We start from the raw sequence: 22,879 nt of genomic DNA on the forward strand, positions 1-22,879 counted from the left end.
TAAAAGTCTTGCATGATACCATTGCCTCATCTAGTGGCTGTGTAAGTAACACACTGTTCAGGATGGAGCGGCGGCACTCTCGTGCAGTTTTCACCGCGAGGACGGCTCTGATAGAAGGAAGTGTCGTCGTTATTAGAACTGCGCCATTCATTTCCCTTTACCAGTGATGACAACATCAGGAGAAACAAGTGCTCAGTGGAAAACAACAATTATAGTGAGCTCGACACTTCAGGTAGCCTAATGAGAGGAGTTTGGACTTGATTTCCGGTGGCGATTATACTGGGAAAAAAAAAAATGTTACCGTTGGCTGGCTGTGTTAGCCTTCTAGCTAACAGCCCCGCCAGTACTACGCGCCTTAAACTTAAACTCACGTAAATTTAGCCCTACTTGTTGAGCTCATGTAACAATACATTTTAGTTACGTTTTCTTTATTTGTCTTGCCAGAACCATGATACATACAGGCTGCTCTCCGCTCAGCAACACCGAATCAGATTTTCTGACAGCGTTGTGACCGGAGCTTTTATTTTTCCTTCATCAGGTACACCTGCTTCTACACCAACTCTGCAGCGCCCTCTAAATAGCTATCCAATACACCTACCTTATATTTTCAAACTCATCATATGACATGAACTTTTCACAAATACAGTAACTACTTTGATAAGCTTCTGTTAATTAAATTGAACACACGTACCTCAAATATTCCTCACCAGCACACATGTAATGGATGTTTTTGGCCAAAGCAAAGCTTCAAGCAAATACAGCCAAGTCACACTGAGTTTAATATGTTTTACAAGAATAATTTGAGACATTCCTAGGTACTGCATTTCTGTTGGTGGACCCTCAAGACTTCCCAGAGCATTTTGAAGAATTGGGACTCATTGAGCAGATGGAGAAATTTGTGCAAGTCCACCGGAACTGCTTTCTACTCTTACATGCCCCCTTTAATGGGAAAAAGGAAATGCACATTTTGACTCTGATTCAAAACAGGTACAAAAATGGCTGCCTTGTCTTTGCAAAATCCCTCATTCCCTCCATTTTATAATCTTGGAGGGGGTAAGCAACCTTGAGTTACACTATAATTAAATGTGATTTATGATTACATGTTAATACAAGTATTGTTATTCTAAAATTTCATGTCCATTGTGTAAAAAATGGGTAAATATTTGGATATTTCAGATTCTTCAGCAGCAATCTCAGGATCATACCTGTACGAAACAATGCTGAAACTGTGAAAGGAATGCTGAAAATTGCCAAGGTATCTAGGACATTTTGGAAAACTGTAGATATGCTGTTGTTTCCTTGTGAAACTGGAGGTAAACCTAAACTCATCTATCTGCAGGCAACCAGTAAACCACATGTTGATAGCATTCGGGACCGGATGTCACGGGCCCAGGCTCACATCATTGAAACCAGTCCTGTGTGGGAAATGTTAAGAGACCTACTGTAAAGACCATCAGGTGGTCCAGCATGTTTTATTTGATGTAATTCATAAACAAAAGCAGAGGTATAAAACTGTTTAAACATAGAGCGTTAATGTTCTTTCTGTTGTCACATTTACTTTTGACAATAATTTTGATATAGGAAAATGCACAGTTTACTCAATGCATGCTCTCTTTAAATTGTCAGAAAAGGAGAAAAAAGAAAACTATTTAGAAAAATTACCCAGAGTTCTAGGGTAACACAAGTGGTATCAGCTTTGTGTGGTCTGCTTCTGCTCTGCAATCTCTTCGATTCGGATTATAAGGCTCTCCATGAGATCAAATGTCACCAGTGCACTCTGCAACACCTGAGATGCACGAGAACAGTCAGCTTAATTATCAAAACAGAGTTGAAACTAAAATTAAAAAAAAAAAAAAAAACATTCTGTGTACCTGGTGCTGCACTTCTGGAGACATATTGGACACTTTCTCATGCTTCACTGTTATTCTTTTGACTGATCTGATGGATCTCGCAGCATCTCTGGCTTCTATGGGACAGCATTAATCATAGAAATTGAGTTTCAGTATACTATATGTTCAGCTCCTCGTCTCCTAATATGTTACTAAGATTAGAAGCTAATTCCTACCTTTTGCTTTTAGCTTTTGATCCTCCTTCAGTGCTCTCAGGTCAGCAAAATAATAAGCTCTCGACATGCTGATACACACACGCAGCATTTTTAGGTATTCATCTTTGATCCTGCACAGCTCTTCCCACACATCTGCCTAAGGGTTGGAGGAGTAGATCATCAGCTTTCTGCATTAAGCGGGAAGGGTGTCGGAGCCACACTAAAGGTGTTCAATTAAACTGACTCACATTGCTCCTCAGCTCTTTGTCTCTGAGAAGCATATAGCGCAGAAGATTAAGGCTCTCCATTATCCTGGATAAACAAATGACAGAGCATCTAAAGTTACATTTAGGTCTAAAGGTCACTTAGCTTAATATTCCATTAAATATAGCCTTCATTTTAGATTTCAGGATGGGTCTCCATACATCTTATTAAGCCCAAAGTATAGTGGAGATTCAAGTAAAGTTGAGCTTCCATTGCCTACATTTGTGTTTGTGATTTGGTCAAAAGAATACTTAGTGGATTATGTTGAGTTAAGATCTAAAAGTAAATGAGCTGCCTGTCTTCATAATCAGCTCTTGTTCATATTACTCACTTGTCCATACCGGTGAGCAAATCTGTCTCAGCACCTTGTGGTAAACACAGCACCAAATCCAACAAAGGCAGAAGCTCCATTCCCAGGAACCATTTATTGGCATTTCCTTGCTGAAAAAAGAGCAGATTTATCACATTCAGATCAAATCATAGGTGAAAGTATGTATCCGCTACCAACTGAATTATATTAAAACTAGCTAGGCTACTTTAGTAAGCCCAATTTTGCAATCTTTTCTCTCACCATCGTGGTAAATTCTATTTGGCTTCTGATGTTCTTGACTATGTAACTCTCTGCACCTGCATGGTTGCAGGTTTTTAACATGCACCTGCCAAAGAGGGATTAACAAACTCTGTATTTAGTATGAATTAAACATTGAGTACTAATAGGCTGAGAAACAGTAGTAGCAAATCAAGATCGCATGTTATCAAAATACATTTAAAAATAAACGTATTTGATAAGAAGCTATAAAATGTAAAGTTAAAATATAGTTAATGTTCAGTTACAACAGGTATAAAAAGACAAATGTGTTTTACTTATTTATCGAGCACAACTCACCTGAAGAATTTGTGCTTTGCTTCAGCATCTAATTTATTGATGAATAACTGGAAAACCTGCAGTCCTGATTTTCTCTTCAGAAATGGGGTTCAAATAAAAGAACTTAGATCAAATCAAAGTAAAGCAGATTTAGTAACACATTGATCCAGTCATGCATATGATATACTCACCAAATGCTGCATTGGGCAGTCAGTGAGAACTTGCCGCAGGTTCTGTGAATGTCAGCACAACACAACTCACTGAAAGATCAAAATCACTGATGGTTCAACTCCTTTTGTAGTAGTAGTGGTGAAGCCCACGATCCAAACTGATGTTGTTAACAGCATACTTTCGTTCAGGGCTGTACGCAGGGCCCAAAAAATACTGAGGTCAGGAGTCAGAACTTCTAGCCGGATTGTTGTTGTGTATCGTCCACCTGGCCCTTATTCTGAGTTTCTCTCTGAATTCTCAGAGTTTTTATCCCAGTTAGTGCTGAGTACAGATAAAGTCATTGTAGTGGGTGACTTTAATATTCATGTCGATGTTGAAAATGACAGCCTAAATATTAACTTTAATTCTATATTAGACTCTATTGGATTTTCTCAAAGTGTTCACAGACCTACTCACTGCCTTAATCATACCCTTGACCTTGTGCTGACTTATGGCATTGAGAGTGAACAGTTAACAGTGTTCCCTCATAACCCTGTCTTGTCTGACCATTTTTTAATAACTTTTGAATTTACATTACTTGACTACACGGTTTCTGAGAAGAATTCTACATATAGAAGGTGTCTGTCAGAGAATGCTGTAACCAGATTTAAAGAGTTGATTTCATCATCCTTTTCTTCACTGCCATGTGCAGATATGACAGAGGACGGCTACCTAAATTTTACTCCAGTAGAACTTAACTCTCTTGTTGACAGTACTATAGCTTCAATGCGTACAACACTGGACAATGTTGCCCCTCTGAAAAGGAAGGTAATCAGTCAGAAGAGGTTGGCTCCTTGGTATAATTCACAGCTGCGTGCGTTAAAGCAGACTGCAAGAAAGCTGGAGAGACAGTGGCGTTCCTCTAATTTAGACGAGTCCCAATTAGTCTGGAAAGATAGTTTAATAACGTATAAGAAAGCACTTCGTAAAGCTAGAACTGCTTATTATTCATTATTGATAGAAGAGAATAAGAATAATCCCAGGTTTCTTTTCAGCACTGTTGCCAGGCTGACAAAGAGTCCGAGCTCTGTTGAGCCATGTATTCCTTTAACTCTCAGCAGTGATGATTTCATGAGATTCTTCATCAATAAAATTGTTTCTATCAGAGAGAAGATTAATGGAATCCTTCCCATTATTATCACTGATGTATCATGAAGTAGAGCAGCTTTAGAAGTATCTTTCGAACCTGAATTGTATTTAGACAGCTTCTGTCCAGTTGATCTTTCTGAGCTAACAACAGCAATAGTCTCTTCTAAACCATCAACTTGTATGTTAGACCCAATCCCAACCAGACTGTTCAAGGAGGTTTTCCCCTTAATTGACACTTCCATATTGGATTTGATCAATCGGTCTTTGTTGATAGGATATGTACCTCAGACTTTTAAGGTTGCTGTAATTAAACCTTTACTTAAGAAACCTACACTTGATTCAGAAGTGTTGGCTAATTATCGACCTATATCCAATCTCCCTTTTTTGTCTAAAGTTCTTGAAAAAATAGTTGCAGTGCAACTTTGTGATCATTTACATAGAAATAATCTGTTTGAAGAGTTTCAGTCAGGATTCAGAGTGCATCATAGCACAGAAACAGCACAGAAACAGCACCAATGATCTCCTGTTAGCTTCTGATAGCGGACTTGTTTCTGTGCTTGTCCTGTTGGATCTCAGTGCTGCATTTGATACGATCGATCACAGCATTCTGTTACAGAGACTTGAACATGTTATTGGGATTAAAGGAACTGCATTAGGCTGGTTTAAGTCATATTTATCTGATAGATTCCAGTTTGTTCTTGTAAATGAAGAATCTTCCTCACACGTTGGAGTAAGTCATGGAGTTCCTCAGGGTTCTGTGCTTGGACCGATTCTTTTTACTTTATACATGCTTCCATTAGGTAACATTATCAGACAGCATGGCATAAATTTCCATTGTTATGCTGATGATACTCAGCTGTACTTATCTATGAAACCAGATGAAACCAATAGGTTGGTCAGGCTACAAGCATGTCTTAAAGACATAAAGACCTGGATGACTCAGAACTGTCTGCTTTTAAATTCAGACAAAACTGAAGTTGTTCTCTTTGGACCTGAGCTCTTCAGGGAGAAATTGTCTAGTTATATAGTTACTCTAGATGGTATTTCCTTGGCTTCTAGTTCTACAGTGAGGAACCTTGGAGTTATTTTTGACCAGAATTTATCATTTGACGCACATATAAAACAGGTTTCTAGGACTGCCTTCTTTCACCTTCGTAATATTGCTAAAATCAGGAACATCCTGTCTCAGGGTGATGCAGAGAAACTAGTTCATGCATTTGTTACTTCAAGATTGGACTACTGTAATTCCTTATTATTGGGCTGTCCCACATATTCTCTGAAAAGCCTCCAGCTGATCCAAAATGCTGCAGCCAGAGTTCTGATTAGAACTAACAGGAGAGCTCATGTTTCTCCAGTTTTAGCTTCTCTTCATTGGCTCTCTGTTAAATTCAGAATAGAATTTAAGATTCTTCTTCTCACATATAAAGTTCTTAATGACTGAGCTCCATCATATCTTAAAGATCTAATTGTAAGGTATTTTCCTAACAGAGCACTTCGCTCCCAAACTGCAGGTTTACTTGTTGTTCCCAGAGTTTCTAAAAGTAGAATGGGAGGTAGAGCCTTCAGTTATCAGGCCCCTCTCTTGTGGAATAAGCTGCCAGTAAATGTCCGGGAAGCAGACACCCTTTCCACTTTTAAGATTAGGCTTAAAACTTTCCTTTTTGATAAAGCTTATAGTTAGGGATGGCTCAGGTAATCCTGAAACATCCCATAGTTAAGCTGCTATAGGCTTAGACTGCTGGGGGACCTCATCTGTCACACCTTTCCTCACTTTGCTCTCTTTTTCCCCCTGTTTAATTTCACAATTGATTTTATGTACACGTGACATTATTGTGGTTATTAACGTATGTTTCCCTGTTCCAACAGATATCCTTTGAATGGCGTTATGGTGTTTTTCCCCCCTCTTTTCCCTCTTTTCTGTCTTCTCAAACCCCAGCTGGTCGAGGCGGATGGCCACCCTTCCTGAATCTGGTTCTGCCGGAGGTTTCTTCCTGTTAAAAGGGAGTCGTTCCTTTCCACAGTCGCCACAGGCAAGCTCAGGACGGGAGATTGGACTGAAGACAAGTTTCGGTGCAATCTGTTGGTTTCCTTAGCTAGGATATTAATTTTTTGAATTGGCTCTATATGAATTAACTGGATTATGATTACAATGAACTGAATTCCAATTGGCTTGAACTATATTACTTAAGTGCCTTGAGATGACAATTGTTAATCTGGTGCTATATAAATAAAATTGAATTGAATTGAATTGAATTCGAGGGCATGCTCCCCCGGGAATTTTTTTAATTCCATTATATAAATCTGGCCATTTTCAGATTCTTAAGGAGCAAAAACAACATCATAAGGACTTTTAGGCTTATTTGTTTTTTTTGTTATCAGAGAACATCAGCCTCATCCTAAATGATTTGCAAATGAGTTACATTGTAAAACTGGAGAATGAATTTCATCAAGTCATGGATTAGGAATAAAAAGGAATGAACTGTCCTGGAACAGAGGGATAATATATACAAATGCTTCATATTTCCTTCAGTATTTAAAATAGATACCCAAGCCCTATTACACTATCATGATGATGATAGTGCCTAATCTGTTCACTCTTATTAAAGAAAGCCAGCTTTTGAACACATTTCTATTATAATCTTACACAATACTTCAATTGTCATGCATTAAACATCTGACTTTTAAAACGTATACAGTTCTGGCATAGTCTCTTCCTTTTATAGTACCTACTCTCTCTCTATCTGTCTCTTCACTGCTCCTCTTTTTGCTGCTTGGCCCAAAGATGAGCTTGGTTTGGCTCAGCCTTTTCCTCCCTATCCCGTTTTCCCTTTAGTGAAGAATTTAAACAGTCAAATACTAAACTGAAAGAAATGAAAACAATATGCCATTTCAACATCATGTTTTCAGAGGTGTCAGAAATCTTAAAAAAAAAAAACATTTAAGTGCAGAGCTTTTGAAATTTGAGGTAAAAATTAAGCATTCTGAGGCTTTTTGAAGGACCATTATGTTGACTCATGAAGTAAGGGCAAGTTACCACAGAAAATGATTTATTATTATTTATTTTTACGACTTCCTGTCCTGCACAATCTGCTCTGTGCTGTTTTGCTGGTGTGACTGACTGACTCACTAACAGTAGCGGTAACAACATCAACGTCCGACTTGTGTGTGGTAGTTACCATAGACAGTGCATGTTGTTGATGACGCGCAGCACACATACCCAAACTGAGCCACTGTTTTATTAAACAGTCACGCTACTCTTGTAGCAAGGCCGTTGGTAGTTACGGCCTTGCTTTCAGTTATAGTAGTGCTCAGTTCAGTGTTAAATCTCACATTTATTTGAAAGTCATATTTTTCTAATCTTTCAGCTTGGGTGAACAAGCCAGTGAACAGCCGCTCTTATTGTTAGATCACAAATCTTTGCAAATACCAACCTCATTCTGGCCAATAGAGGGCAGTGAAAATGAGCGGCAAATGTAAAAAATGATTTAATGATTTCATAGAAGAGTATATGCGAGAGAACTGTTTATTTACATCTGTTTTTATATCCATATATCTATACATCTCTCTATTTTTTACATCTGCTATTGGTATTTAACTGTCTCCATTTAGACCTTACAAATATGGTCAAGAGGATTTTTAGGTTGATCACTCATACCAACTTCTAATTATAACTGCTTTAATACAGCTTTTAAGACAGTAAAACTGAGTCTCATGTGTTACCTGCAGTGTGCTATAGAAGCTCCTCAGTTCCAGCAGGCCTACTGGAAGAGTGTTGTCTTCCACCTTCTCCAAGATTTTTGAAAACAGTGCCTGTGTAGAATTGTGCCAATGAAAAATACCCTCAGTATTCTGCTTTCATGTGTGGTCTGATCTCTGAGAATTGTCTGTCTAATGAAGGGATCTTACCAGTCCTTTGAGCAAATGGGATTCCTTTTTGCTGTCAAAACACCAGAGGCATAATGTTGGAAGTCAGTTGTTTTCAAAACAATAAACCTTTTAACATCATATTGTGTTGACAGCATACCTACTAAGGAGCTGATTGATGTGTTCCATGTTGCACTGTAGAATGAATACAGGACTGGAACAGCCAGGTAGAATTAATACAGTACAATCACAATAAGCATTACCAAGTGAAAAGTTTATGATCAAGCTGACCAGGTAATTACTTCTCACCTGAACACTGCAGGAAAGCTGTCCATGGTTATGAGCTGGACAAACAGTAAGTAGGCCAGACATGCTCTTGACTCCTTGGACACGCTGTTATCCATCAGAGTGGTTCTCCTCAGAGAGCTGAAGAACAGGAGTCCCGACAGAGACTCTCTGATGGCACGTAGAATGGCCTGAAATGAACATAAATGACTATGTGATTCAAAAGCCCCCAAAAAATTTTAAATTTCTGAAAAATGTACAATTGAAACCTGTGTTCTTACCATAATCTCTACTGCAAAGAGCCACAGTGCTGATTGCCTGTCTTGGCTCAATTGAGCCTCAAGCAAAGGATCTCTCAAGCTCCTCATGCAGCTAAAAGGAGAAATAAGTCACACAGCAGCCAATTGTTTGTGTGCAGTGATAGTGTATGAAATAATGACCTTTTTAGAATATTATTTTAAACAAATATGTGTATATCTATATGATCATATATATGAGTGTGTTGAGTATCATAATGTCACATTTAGTCGTTTAGTCATTACTCATCATAAACAGAACTTTAAAAACACTGGGACAGAAACCTACAACTTTAGAAGCTCAGCCCTCAGCTCCTCGTCTCCGACACAGTCGTCATCTTTCTTCTTCACCTCCTCTACAAAGGGCTTTGTAAACAGAGCCAAGGCAGTGCAGCAGCGGCACAGCCCATGCTCATCCTTCTCCTCCTGCTGCTGGGTGTAAGGTACAGGCAGCCGGGACAGCTGCTTTTGGAGGGCAGACAGAGCCAAACCTACCCAGGCTGCCTTCCTCTCATCCAGCTGGAACAGGACTGTCCGGGAAACCGATTTATGTTAGTTCAGTCATTAATCCTGTTTACATTAATGTGCAGCAGGGGGCACCAAATACTATGTTTTGAACAGGAGTTTTTTCTTGATCAGAAGTGACTAAATATAACCACTGAGGATTAAAACACATTATGTGTCATGAATATTTCTACAGCGCTTTATAATGAAGTATAATAGCATTTCATACATATGGAAGAGTTAAAAATATATTACCCAATGTCACTGCAATGCTGCTCTATAGTTTGAAATTGTGTGGTTGGTCTTGAACATTGACCTACCTGTTTGAAGGTGTGGAAGAAGGGCTAAGATAGTCTTAGAAATGGCACATGGGTCAATGTCTTCAAGTGCTTCAAGCCAGCTATGAAGGAGTTTATTTGGGCTGCAAGTCTATTGAAAAGTGCACATTCAAGCTTGTGTATAGGAAGCTTATCAGATTATATTATATTGATGCATTCTTTCCACCTACCTTGGTCAGATGTGTGATGGCAGCCTGGCAGTTGTCATGACTCCTCTCCTTTTTAATCACTTCATTGACAAGAGGTGCCAAGAGAACGCAGCCTACAGACCTCACAATCATCTGAGTGCAGGAGACAGTAAATTATCAGTAACCATTAACACACACTGTTGGTGTGGAATTAGCTGGCCCTTCCTTTCTGTTTGCATGCATCACTGCCTAAACAGCTGCAAACAACAAGTGCAGTTTCTCACTTTGCATTGCAGCAGTCTCCCATCTTTGCAATCACATGTACGTTACCACTATAGTAAAAAAAAGATCTATGAAAAGACAGGAGGGCCAGGTTTGAGTGTCTCCAGAAACATAAAAACTTCTTCAGAATTTTTTAAAATGAGAGCAAGAGATGCAGCCCTAAACACAGTGATGCTTAATATTTTCTTAACCCTTTAATATGTTGTTAAAATATCTGCATAAATATAACTGCATAATAAAACATCATATAGTTCCATGTTTAAAGTAGGTAAAGAGAAGCAGTAGGTAAGGAAATTAGATGAATATGATACTGATCATTAATAAGTGAGGCATATGATTTAATATTGTATCTGTGAGGGACACAAGTGTGAGTTGCTTTTTAACTCAATTTGGTAGCAATGTGGTTGAACACCTTGTTTTATTTGGAGGAATCAAAAAGATTTTTGATCGCTGATCAAACTGGAAAAGCTTACAAAGGAGTGGCTCAGTTATTCTGTCTCTGCCATCAGCAGAGCACTGAGTAATCATGTACATGAGCAGGGTGTACCTTGCCGTTCAGCCAATGGGGCTGTGACCCCACTGTGTATCTATGGCTAAAGTATTCACAAAGTTTTGGCACCAACAAATGTGGAATACCATTTTCTTTAGTAGATTTTTAGTGTGAAATTCTTACAATGCTTTAGGTCATATTCATTCAAAAATATAAATGGGGGTTCACAAATTTTCAAGCACCACTTTCTTAGAATTTATGTTGGCTGTTTAGCCCAGGCCTTATGAGTCTCCTTCCATGCTGATGTCTGGCACTAGTTTAATACCTAGACTTGCAGCACTTGCAGATGTAATAATTCAATCATTTAAAAAAATTACTACAAGCAATTCAGCTTTTGGGGTCTTTGGAAACAAAAATGTTTCACTGAAACCTTGGTAAACATTTATGGCTCATTTCCGGATTAAATTGCATTTGTCTTTGTAGATTGTTTCATTGTTTTTGAATTTCCATCCTAACTACTGAGCAGTAGCTTGATATATTATTCATATTGAGAGCCAAATTATTATTCTTTTTGGAGACATTTTGGAAACCGTGTCATATACTGACTCCAGCGTGTATGTGACTGTAGATTTGCAATCCTATTACCATCATTGAGTTGTTCCTCATGCTGCATAAAAGCCAAGGATTTTTCATAGTGTAGTCGATCAGTTGAACCCCTTGAGATAGTTTTGGCCCAACAAAGAGGAAGTAGTAGGAGATGACGTGCCTCTAAAAGTAGACTACACACAACTGCTTGAAGCGTGGAGAGATGGGACAACCAAGGGCACTTAGAGGAGTGTCGTTTGGAGGGGGGTTATCAGTGGAGCGAGAAATCTGACTGAATATCTGCTTGTTTCCCTCCACACCTTCAGGTCAGGAGGCCAGCAGGCACCAAGTAGCAGCTGCATTTTAATGTTAACATAGTTGTGTAGCAGAGAAGTGGCTGCTGCTGCTGCTGTCCGCTTCGGTAGATGTGTGGCTGTCGTTGATCACACAGCGTCGAGTGTATGTGCTTTTAGTGGTGTTTGACAGATTAATGCTGTCAATCTACTGTCACTTCATATCTGTGAGGTGTTACAACAGTACTAGTGAGGATAGAGCTGCTTGGCCTCTTTCATTGGCATGGGTTTCTGGGAGAAAAATACCTGGTTTTTCTCATCTCGAAGAAATGTCAGTAGTTGTTCACTGTCACCCTGAGTGAGACAGGCAGACCCCAAATTTTTGAACTGCTGGTAGTCCTCAGGTTTCAAATCTTCTTCTTTAGTATCTCTCTGAATACAAGATGAAGGATTATCACAAATCATATAGCTTTTTGCTTTGCCTGATTAACAGTATTAATGAGGCTATGATTGAGCTTCCATAAATAAGGCAAAACATACCTCTGTTATCACTAATTATGTCTTCATAAACATTTAGAAATATATTTATTTGTAATAGACTTTTCTTACTTGTTCATGAATGATGGTGAGATAGAAGATGGCAACATGACCCAACATATACCAAGTTATCACTATGCTAGCTCTTGTGTAATTGATTAATCAAAACAGATTTCATTTGAAAAGTTCCCATCACCTGAGACCCAGACACCAAACGATCACGATAGTGAGTACAATCTTCTCAGCTAAATTGTGTTACAGTGGTAAAATATTGTTGACTTACCCAACTCTGGATTACATCATTCACCTGATCTTCATTGATAGGCAGCATCTCCTCAGTTCTAACAGACAGTCCTATTTTCAATATGTTTTCTTTGCTCTTGTCTTGATACACCACAATAGATGTCTGATGGATATAAGAACCAATATCAAAATGTCCAAACGAGTTAGCTCTCCTGATGTCTCAAGGGAGAGAAGGAGATTCGGTGTAAGGAACTCAAACGTAAACCTCTTATCTCCCTTTGTGCCTTACATGTAATAGGATTAAACCAGAGCAGCTCAGTGTGGTCATTGAAAACGCTTTCTGGAAGGATCCAGACGCCTAACACTCTCTGTCATGCAGAAGAAATAGTAGAGAAGTAATCACCCAATTCAAATCCAAATTAAATGTCACACCAGAAACTCCCACTTTTTTTTTATTACCTTTTGTGAAGTGTGGGCTTATTATCTATTCACTCATGCACTCACTGAAGTAGTTACCTAATATCCTGCAGTGTTGGTGGGGATATACCACTTATTCATATTATGTTAGCAAATTAGAAATGTTTTTTTTACATGGTGCACTGATGTCTGAAATGTGTGTGGATCCTTTTAACATTTCATTAAGTTTTACAGATTGACGACATTACAATTAGCTCACAGTTTACACACGAGGAAATCCTATTTCTCTTTTTCATCATTAAGACAGTTCTTTACATGCCCATCATTCTGCAAAGCAAACTATTGTTTTGTTGTTTGTGGAGTTCTATTCATTAACTCAGATTAAAAAGTGTAGTCTTATAGTCTGTCTCATTCGGCTTTCATTTCACAGAGCAGCACAGTTACAAAGTACAGCTCAACCATGACAGGAATATGGAAATATATGTGAGTTAAGCAGACATGATGCTCATTGTACAACATATACATATATATAATATATTATATATATTATATATAATATAATTATAATATATATATATATATATATATATATATATATATATATATATATATATATATATGTATATGTATATATATATATATATATATATGTATATGTATATATATATATATATATATATATATATGTATATGTATATATATATCAGTCAAGTACTTACTCGAGCTTATTGTGACAATGTTTTGTTGAAAGAAATGAGAAAATTCACAAAATCTACACTTACTTGATTTTTTATTTTATTGGGTACATCATGTTTGATACGATAGCCCTGCAATACTTTACGTTCTTACAGCTTTTTTGGACTACTGGGATAGGCTCCAGCCCACCCGCTACCCGATCGACGGATTGACGGTATAGAAAATGGATGGATGGATGTTACATTGGACTCCAATAAGGGTTGTTTCTCGTCCCTCAAGGAAGTACAGCATCTCAAATGATATTTATCATACTGAAACCTTAAAAACTGCTACTTTTGTGTGGACTACACAAATGGTATTAAATTAAACACAAATTAAAGTATTAAATTGAGCCAGCAGTAGCACACATGTATATTTGATTTGTAGTTATTCTCCTAAAACAAGTCAAACTGTGGTTAGATTCCGAACAGATGAGTTTGGAAATGGATATTATTTGACAGAATATCAAACACACAAATCCACTCGTGACATGTTTGAGGTTGCAGACTTTCTATATAATTGAAAGTTGGAACCCATGGTTGACAGACAGCCAGGGATTAAGACCAAATTTCCACAATGTTGTCATTAAGCATAATGATAACATATTGTTCCTCTGTGTAAACACAATGGCTTCAAAGGCTCGGATCCTCTTTTCCCCTCAGTGTTTTTGTGCGGGTGTAATTTAATAAAAGTACAATCACTGACTTCCTGCTCCATCCTGACAGCCTCAGCACAAGAGCAGCTCAAGTCCTGATTTTCTATGAATAGGTGGAGAAGCTTGTTTGAACGGTTGGATTTAGCAGACATCTGCTGTTCAGGTTTGCTCTCTGTATTGCCGTGTGATGAAAGATTCAGACAAAAGCGACAAAGCAAATACAGAACACACACTGCTTCTCATTTCATGTTTGTCCCTGATTTAGTTGTTCTTAATTGCTGGCTGATGAGGTTTTGTTTTGACACTGGGTTCAGGAAATACTAAAGTAAGTAACCTCTAAGATCAGAATCTGATTATGACATCAAAGCCTCTCTATACCTTCATACACATGCATTTTATTGTGCCAGATCATATGAATGATTTTGTAATTCATTGGAATACAAGGAACTGTCCAAGAATTTTCACACTCAAACGAAGCCAGAGGAATCCCTGGAGACTGAAAGGTCACTGGCCCATTTTCCTGAACAGCAGGAAACAGCGTGGGGCATTGAATAACCTACATTAGTGAAGGTATTGTTTCATCATTTCTCTACTTTAGATTTTTAATTTACAGTAAAAAGTGTCTAATGGGTGAGTTAAAGCAAAGATTGATCTCTAACCCTGGAGGACACTGCTTGTCTGGTTGGAGAAAGATGCACACACAGCAGTGAAGAGGTTATCAGGATTTAACCTCAGTAAAAATACCACAATACAATTAATTTTATGACAAACATTTCAAGTTAAAGTTATGTAAAATTTTATACATATAAATATATATCTATATTCATATAGATATATATGTGTATGTATAAGCAAGTAAAAGTATTCTAAACAAAGTCCTTTAAACATGGCTGATCTTGTCCATGATTAATGCTTTCCCACCACTCACTTTACTCCATTAAAAAAAAGAAAATAACTTCTAATGACTTCTAATTTTGTGCAATATTTGTTTTGTTGTGTCCCTCACCTATTTTCAGCTGAGATTATTGAACATTTATTTTAATGGCTTAGAGCTGTAAGCGGAAACAGAAAAGGTTTGAGTACAGCCTATCCCAGCAGTCGCACTCACTCCTGAGGACAATTTTAGAGTCACCAATTAACCTAACATGCATGTTTTTAGACAGTGGGAGGAAGCTGGAGTACCCGGAGAGAACCCATGCATACACGGGGAAAACATAACAACACACAGAAAAGCCCCAGCTGGGAGTTGAACCTGGAACCCTCTTGGAATGAGGCAACAATGCTAGCCACCACACCACCAGTGTGGTTTTCTGAAAATACAAGCAAAGAAAATAAAACAGCATTCTTTTTTACATTAGCTTTGAAAAAGTAATTTATTGGAAAAACAATGATCAGAATATTTAGTTGTAAGAATAATTGCATCATGCCTGTGGTATCACTGTGTGAGAAGATAAAATGTGATGCTTGTACTTTTTACACATTTTGTATAAAGCAGATTAACAAGTGACTTTACTCAGATACCTTGACTGAAGGTATCAGTTTTCATGAACGCACACCCTAAACAGTCATCAGATCAGGTGGACGTACATTATGGCTCTTTGAGCACACTGTGTGGGCATATGGGGAGCAGCTGGCAGTGTTCAGAGGCATATCCAAGGTCACTGATATCACATATCCATTTATATTTCATTTGCTGAACAATAACAACCCATTTGTGCAACAAGGTGTCAAGAAAGTCTTTCTTCAGAAGATTAGCAAAGGATAAGATCATGATTAACATTATTTGTTTAACAAGTTTTCTTTTAGATTGAACAAATGAAGAGGACAGACTGTATCATTTCAGTGGTGCAGCAGCTGCGTGCAGTATTTATGGAACAGTCTGAATACAAACAGGCACCAATCCTATGAGAACAAGATAAAGTATCTCCATTTTCCCTTCCCATCTGATAGTTCCTTGGTGACCTCTTAGAGAGCAAGAGGTTTTAAGTGAACTATTTATCCTGTTGGCTCCACCTGGAGACCTCTGAGGACTGCTGCATGCTCTCCCAACTGCCACAAACCTCTCTAAGCCTTGCTGTGCTTGTCAAGAAAAAACGCAGTGTTCAGGGCCTCTCCCACAGGCCCAGCTTTAGCAACACTGCCACTTTCTATACCACTAAGGTGAATTTGATTTTCAGAATTTTTTTTTTTAAGTCCAGATTTGCTTTTGTGATTTTCTTCTTTAGTGTTTGATCACAAATATTTCAAGTTAAATTACTGTGACATCATTTGAAGGGTCAGTTCAGGCAAATCACACATGAATGCAGGCATATACACAGTTGCTCAAAAGCCTTTTTAAAATCTGTGTATCTATCAAAATACCCTGATGCACGCATGAATGGATGAACTATTCATCACTCTTGTTTGTTGCATGTGTTCATCACTTGCGTTCCTTGCTAGTATTGCTTGCTTGTTGGTATTTCTTAAGTTGTCCCAGTTTATAACTCATTTAAAGCTCATTCAAAGTTTTTTACTGAACTTTTTATCGATGCTTCGTCTTCTCTCCACCTTTTTTTGCTCTCTTGGACTCCTGTTCGTTGCATCATAAGCTTAATAAAGCTCGCTTTCTGTTCTTACAATCTGCCTCCTGTGTCCTACAGTTGGACATCCTCACTTTTTACTAAACCCAAACCAGTACAAAACCAACCAAAATAGACAAAGTGGACAATTATTTTGTTTAGTGCAGAAGTGGCTTTTTTTCGTGTTTGGGAAAGGACTGATACCTATAAACCTTGGTTATTATCAGTATAAAACCCAACCTCCTAACAGTATTTGTTCTTCTTCTGCCTGTTTTTGTCTGTCTGTAGCTATTGGTCTGCCTCGCTACTTGCCCTCAGCTCACTGACTCCCATCTGCATGAATTATTATTGATAATTATTTGTTTAATTTAATTATCAAATATCAATCAGAGTCAGTCTAATAAAATTGACTGTATGAAACTTAAATGTAATTTAAATGTAAAGCAGTAACAAAGGGAAAAAACTCACAACTGAACCAAACAGCACTGCTAATTATCTTCTAAACATCTATTAGAAATATTTAAATAATTATCTGAATCTTAAAGAGTTGGTTTCACAAAATAAATTAAAGCAAAAACAGATATGTCTGGTTGACTGTGGTGAATAAATATTCTAAGGTTTTGGGTTCTACAGCCTTTGTTGTTGTAGAAAGTCCACTGTACACATCCTAAACAATGTTGTTCCCTGATGTGAGGTGCAATACTAGATCTTAACAGGGGTCACTTGTGTTTTTGCCAGTTAAGAGGCATAGTGCTTAACTGAAAACTTGTAAAAAAAAAATCAAAAAGAACAGTTTTAGTTACATGAGTATAAAAGACACCATGTTGTGTTGCTCCTTAAAAATATGAAGTTAACTTGGAATAATCCATCAAGGTTGCTTCTTTGGTGGAGATCATTTTCAGTGCAATCTACGCTTTGCCCGCTGTGTGAAAAAATACATTATTGTTCATTTATCAACTGACATTCCAGCATATTCATTTCTACAGAGGATGAACATTTCAAACACAGAGCCTAAGAACATTGTTTCGGATGTGGCATTCATTGACAGTTTGGAAACTGTATTCACACAGAGCACTATTGGTGAAGATCCATTCTTAATTCTGTTTTTGTAAGAGGGGGAAAAAAATGCAAAAGCTCAATAAAACTGAAACAGTTTGTGGGATTAGATGCCTGGTTTGTCTTGTAATCAACACATACATACTAGTCCTAGTTTAGTCCTAGTCCTGTAGCTTAGATTTACATTTTGCCTTATAGTGGTGCTAGTCTGGAAGTAGAGTCAAGAAGATGAATATCTCTCGGGGGAAGGAGATACCCAAGTGAACTAACAGCTAATGGAGATGGTGGTCTCACCAGGGAAAATCTTGACCTTGGACCCTTTTTGTGAAAGCTTTGCCTCCTGTAGCAAACAATTGCAGGGAGGGGCTGTGCCGGTGAGTGTGTGTTTAGCAAACATCTGTTTTTTTTTTGCTCTGACGAAGGCTATTGCAGTAAAGTAGCCCAGTCTTTTTCACATCTCTCAACATGTTGTAAAGCTGCTTTATGCGCCAGTGTACTATGAGTTGAAAGCTTGGTTGGGGGACAAAGGCCCGGGCCGGACTCCTTAGTCTTTCCAGAGCTGCTGCATCTGTCTGCATCAATAGATCCATACTCCCTGTACCATGCATGCAGACTTCATCACCGCCTGCTCAACCTTTTGTAAATCGGAATTTCGATGACAATTCCCAGTACCAAGTTGTTCCCAATCAATACACACAAAGCGGACACCTTAATAGACACAGATAACTGCTGCTTGTCTACTGTATTTCTAGGCTGTAGAGACTGACACCCTGTCTGAATTTGATCAATAAGTGCTGCATGTCCTGGCTCACATGCTCGGCCCGGTGCACTCTACTATAACACACAAGGCTTGGTTTCCCCCAGCAGTAGGGCAAAACTGCCCAGCAACTCCCCAAGGTGGACGAATCGGAGATGTTACATGTGAACTGGCTGTCAGAATGATTTTGTCATCCTCTCTTCTCTCCTGTGTTTAAAGATGCTGACACACTGTGTTTGGTAACCAATGTCTTGTTGAAAGTGATGGAGGCTTTTAGCTTTTTTTTTTTGATAAACTCCCTTTATCCCTTTAAGTGTTCACTCAAGTGTTAATTTCTATGTCACCTGCCAGAGTTGTCTCCTGGCACATTCTGCCCACTTACAGCTTCCATTCAGGTTATATGATCTGGACCCTTCTCTGAATAGTCAGACTTTACAGTGTAATTATTAGAATTAGAATCTTTAGTTTAATTTTTTAGAGACAATCTTTTTGTAATTAGTTAATTTTGCAAAAAATCAATGGACTTCCAAACTTGAGAGTCAAACCTCTCAAAACTCGTTTGACTCAGCCTCAGTATTATCTTTGCATTTATCTTGGATAAGTGAATATTACTGGTGGGAAGGTAGTTCAGAGTCAAGATGACATACAGTGTAAAGGAGGCCAGATCAGATTCAGCTTACGGCCATTAATGTTTCAGAGGATGCTAGAGGGAAAATGGGAGAGTCACTGCACTGCCGGGATCCATTTCCTTTGACTGGGGCTTTGTTATTTCGGATCAGTCTGTTGCAAAGCGACTTTTCTCTAATTTAATTGGCAACTTACCGGCACTTGATAAGAAGAATGAGATATATTGGGTTCATTTGATGCTTTAAAGGCATCATTTTATTGAATTGACCTGTAATTCATTAAAGAACAACACCCTAATTGCTATTGAAATTAATGTTTTCTCCTGTGGGATTTTAATCATTGACATCTTCTTTTTAAGGCTAAAATATTCATCTAATTTCATCTTCTTCAGTCATGGCCCAATGCAGACCTCTGGGGCTGTGGAGGTACTTACCATCCACTCCTCTATGCTGTGATCCCACAGTGGTGTTACTCCTGCTTTGATCCTGCTGCAGTCTGACACATGACTACATAGACCCCTGAATGGGCATTAGTTTAGGCTTCAGTAAACCCAACATCTGTGCCTCCCAGCACTGCCACTGCTCAAATCATTCATTAAATCAGAACACAAAAAGTAACTTTACTTGAATGCCTCAGCATAAATATTTCATTGTTGCTGAGAATAAATCTTTGTCATTTTGTACTGCTTCCTCTGGCTGCTCTTATAGATCTTCTTTGTATTTCACTTACTTTGCTATTTAGATACAAGCACACGCTTGGCTTGGTCATTTGTGAAATGGATCTTATGAATTTTTTAGAGAGATTCATAGCTACAATCAGACCTGGTAAAAGGTATGTCTGTTTCACAAAGCAACATCTTGCGCTGGCACTCACAAATCATCTTCTGTTTGCATAGATTATATAAGCAGGAAGAGGTTTTTTGTGTAATTTTGACAGTGGTATTAAACTTTCCTGCATTATAACACATGTTCCTACCTGACTCACATTCTGGCTACACAGTCATGGGTCATGGTTTGTTTATTTGTGCATAGATTTCCTACAAAAGTGTTTTGTGTTTTCATATTTTACTCTGCTGCATTATACGTATGAGTATAAGTATGACAATAATAAAGTAATTTCGACATGGATTCACAGAAAAAATTGATAAACTACTTACAAACAGAATTTTAAAAAATGGATTTTTGAATATTTGTAGATATTAAATCAAATTTGGTCACTTCAGGGCATAAATATAAAACATTTATAAATGTTTCTTCCTGTTAAAAGGGAATCATTCCTTTCCACAGTCACCACAGGCACGCTCAGGATGGGAGATTGAACTGAAGACAAGTTTCGGTGCAATCTGTTGGTTTCCTTAGTTAGGATATTACTTTTTGAATTGGCTCTATATGAATGAATTGGATTATGATTACAATGAATTGAATTCCAATTGGCTTGAATTGGACTATATTATTTAAGTGCCTTGAGATGACAATTGTTGTAATTTGGCGCTATATAAATAAAATTGAATTGAATTAATCACATCTCCTGTTCTCAGCCACGTAAAACATTTTATGAGTGTACAAGAACACCATCTACACACTGAAAAGCTGCACAGCTCTGACACTTGTCACTTGCATTTTCATTTTCATGTGTCTTCTTTCCTACTAAAGAGAAAGGAATCTTTTTCTATCGAGACTCTTAATCCAGGGATTCTTTTAACATTCACCTTTAGGATTTATATGTTATTAGATGCGGCTTCAGATAAAAGACAGAACCAGGCCAATAAGGTCAAAACAAGGCGCAGCAGCAGATCGAGTCAAAAGATTAAATACTGAGGGTAAAATCCGCCCTGAGAGGAGGGGGCTTGTGACTGAGAGACAGAAGTGCAGCCTTTTTGTTCCTGAGTGACAGCTCACATCCAAATAGTCTAGTGATATGTAATGCTAAATGAACCGAGTAAACATGTCTTTAAACAAGAGGACAGACTTGTGAACTCTTCTGCCCTCTCATCAAACCTGTAGGTTCCCATCCCAGTATACCCTCCATACACCCTCTCCACTCCACCCTGATGAACCCCTCCTCCTCCATGGACTCACGCTGTTCAGGGCCTCAGACCTCAAAACAGAGCAGGCTAATGGAAAGCTTTCAAGGCGACCAGAGAAAAATGTTGGCTTTCGTTTTGCCCCCGCCATCGTCTGATGTCAGTGGGGGGTGTGTGGCCACGGCCTCAGCTACACACACACACAAACACCCAGGGACATGATATTATAAACAGGCCTGGAAACTGAAAACAACACAACACTGTCCGCACCCTCCACACACACACCTGCATTGGCCTCTGTGAAGATGTCACATTGTTCTGGGCCTTAGAGTAGTTTGTAATGCTGCCATATTATAATATCATGATTATGATTTTGGATCAAAGTGATGTGTAGTGTATCAACCTGTAGTTTTTTTTATCACAGCCACGAGACCTGCGCATTGCAGTTATGAGGACAATACAAAAAGGGGGCTGAGTGTGTTAGACCATCTTCAAATCAAAATCACTAGTGCTCAAATGTTTCACATCTGGAGTCTAGATTTGCCAATAACTGGATAACAATCTGCCCTAAATAGCCATTTTGTAGAGATTTAAAGACTCTAGCTAATGGACTTCAGCATAACAGGGTCAGTATTGGAAGGCATAGTGTTGTTATTGTTGAGAATCAGAGGGGGGGCCTTTCTAGTCCCAGCCAAGGCAAGACTACTAATATGATTAAAAGAAAACTTAGTTGTGGAAGACTCAATAAAAGAATGTAGAAACTTTAAACTTTCAAAGCAGCGGCTGGTCCTGAAAGAGTATGCTTATTAACCCAAAGGGGTCGGCTCCTCTCACACGTTCAGCCTGTCAGCTGCCTCGCTGATGTCTCTTGTTATTATTTGCCTCTCATCCTGCTGCCTTTTCTTTTCAGCATCATGAATAATTTGTGTCTACCCCTTGTTGCTTGATGACAGCTGTACAGTTGGTTTGCAGTCTGTTTTTCAGATCAGGTGAATAATGAATAAGGCTGTGCAACAAAAGAGCTGTGTCCTATATGAGCCCAACTTCTCTCCTTCTGTCCCAGCTCAGTTGGCGTGTAAACGACCGGGTAGGAGGAGACAGGTGAGAAGGAAAGTCGCTTTAATACAGAAACTTCTCCAAATGAAAGCGTAAGCAAAATGTATGTAAACAGTTTCCCTCTTTATCTGTTCATCTTTCTTTGCTGCCGTTAATCACTGATTTTCCTCTGAAGGTTCCCTTCAGAAATCCTGCATCTCATTTTCCAACTTGTCAAACCTGTGTGAAATATGCTGAAGAGTGCATGAGAGCAAATACCACTTTATTATTACAATATACACAACAGGCCTGCTCGCCCTCAGGGAAATAATCCAATTTGTTGTCTATCTTCTCCCACAAAAAGTGAAACACCATCACCAGACACTGACAGCTACCAGCCTACCTATTTGATGTATATGTTGTCCAGATCTTTTTTATCTTAAATCCATGAGGTGCTGCCTTTGACATATTATTTTTTCTTTATTTGCTGTGCCATGTCACACATTACAGATGTAAATCTGGAGGTTGGTTCTGGTTTGAAGAGCAGCTTGCTGACCCGTTATGATTTTTCTTGACTTTTTTTTTTATGTTTATTTGAAGAGTTTTGCAGGTTTTCATGCCACAAAGGTCTGACAGTAAAACTCATAAGAATAAAGCCACTTAATGCCAGAAAATCTAAATCAAACATCAAAGTGGGTC

General features: G+C 38.4%; 2 protein-coding genes across 3 annotated transcripts; one reads left to right on the forward strand and one right to left on the reverse strand.

Annotated features, from left to right (window-relative positions):
• The first annotated feature begins 69 nt into the window (after nt 1–69).
• Nucleotides 70–1,506, forward strand: LOC140311379 (protein SPO16 homolog). 2 transcript variants are annotated; one of them, XM_072388757.1, is made up of 5 exons: nt 70–232; nt 445–538; nt 816–987; nt 1,177–1,255; nt 1,340–1,506. In XM_072388757.1, the coding sequence occupies exons 1-5, from the start codon at nt 167–169 to the stop codon at nt 1,445–1,447; spliced, it is 519 nt and encodes a 172-aa protein (XP_072244858.1). In that variant the 5' UTR covers nt 70–166; the 3' UTR covers nt 1,448–1,506. The 2 variants fall into 2 exon arrangements, with proteins under 2 accessions (XP_072244858.1, XP_072244857.1); XM_072388756.1 differs by having other exon boundaries at nt 1,177–1,506.
• Nucleotides 1,507–1,690: 184 nt separating this feature from the next.
• Nucleotides 1,691–12,405, reverse strand: LOC140312452 (glomulin-like). The gene is made up of 18 exons (XM_072390288.1): nt 12,358–12,405; nt 11,844–11,969; nt 9,930–10,040; nt 9,742–9,850; nt 9,207–9,447; nt 8,903–8,993; nt 8,646–8,812; nt 8,497–8,550; nt 8,379–8,409; nt 8,193–8,282; nt 3,365–3,406; nt 3,195–3,268; nt 2,880–2,964; nt 2,640–2,749; nt 2,293–2,356; nt 2,066–2,201; nt 1,872–1,966; nt 1,691–1,786 (listed from the first exon to the last, which is right to left on the reverse strand). The coding sequence occupies exons 1-18, from the start codon at nt 12,403–12,405 to the stop codon at nt 1,691–1,693; spliced, it is 1,770 nt and encodes a 589-aa protein (XP_072246389.1).
• Between the last annotated feature and the right edge of the window lie 10,474 nt (nt 12,406–22,879).

This window comes from Leuresthes tenuis, unplaced genomic scaffold, assembly GCF_036924035.1.
Source record: "Leuresthes tenuis unplaced genomic scaffold, fLeuTen1.0.hap1 SCAF_7, whole genome shotgun sequence".
Taxonomy (NCBI): Eukaryota; Metazoa; Chordata; class Actinopteri; order Atheriniformes; family Atherinopsidae; genus Leuresthes; species Leuresthes tenuis.

What these genes read in the sequence shown, in the direction of transcription:
- LOC140311379 (XM_072388756.1), top strand. Translation starts at nt 167, where the DNA reads ATGACAACATCAGGAGAAACAAGTGCTCAGTGGAAAACAACAATTATA. An exon ending in TTTTATTTTTCCTTCATCAG is followed by an intron (nt 539 to 815) that starts GTACACCTGCTT and finishes AGACATTCCTAG; the next exon opens with GTACTGCATTTCTGTTGGTG. An exon ending in TTGACTCTGATTCAAAACAG is followed by an intron (nt 988 to 1,176) that starts GTACAAAAATGG and finishes TGGATATTTCAG; the next exon opens with ATTCTTCAGCAGCAATCTCA.
- LOC140312452 (XM_072390288.1), bottom strand. Translation starts at nt 12,405, where the DNA reads ATGCTGCCTATCAATGAAGATCAGGTGAATGATGTAATCCAGAGTTGG. An exon ending in ATCAATCAGCTCCTTAGTAG is followed by an intron (nt 8,410 to 8,496) that starts GTATGCTGTCAA and finishes GTGTTTTGACAG; the next exon opens with CAAAAAGGAATCCCATTTGC. An exon ending in ACAAAGAGCTGAGGAGCAAT is followed by an intron (nt 2,202 to 2,292) that starts GTGAGTCAGTTT and finishes TCCAACCCTTAG; the next exon opens with GCAGATGTGTGGGAAGAGCT.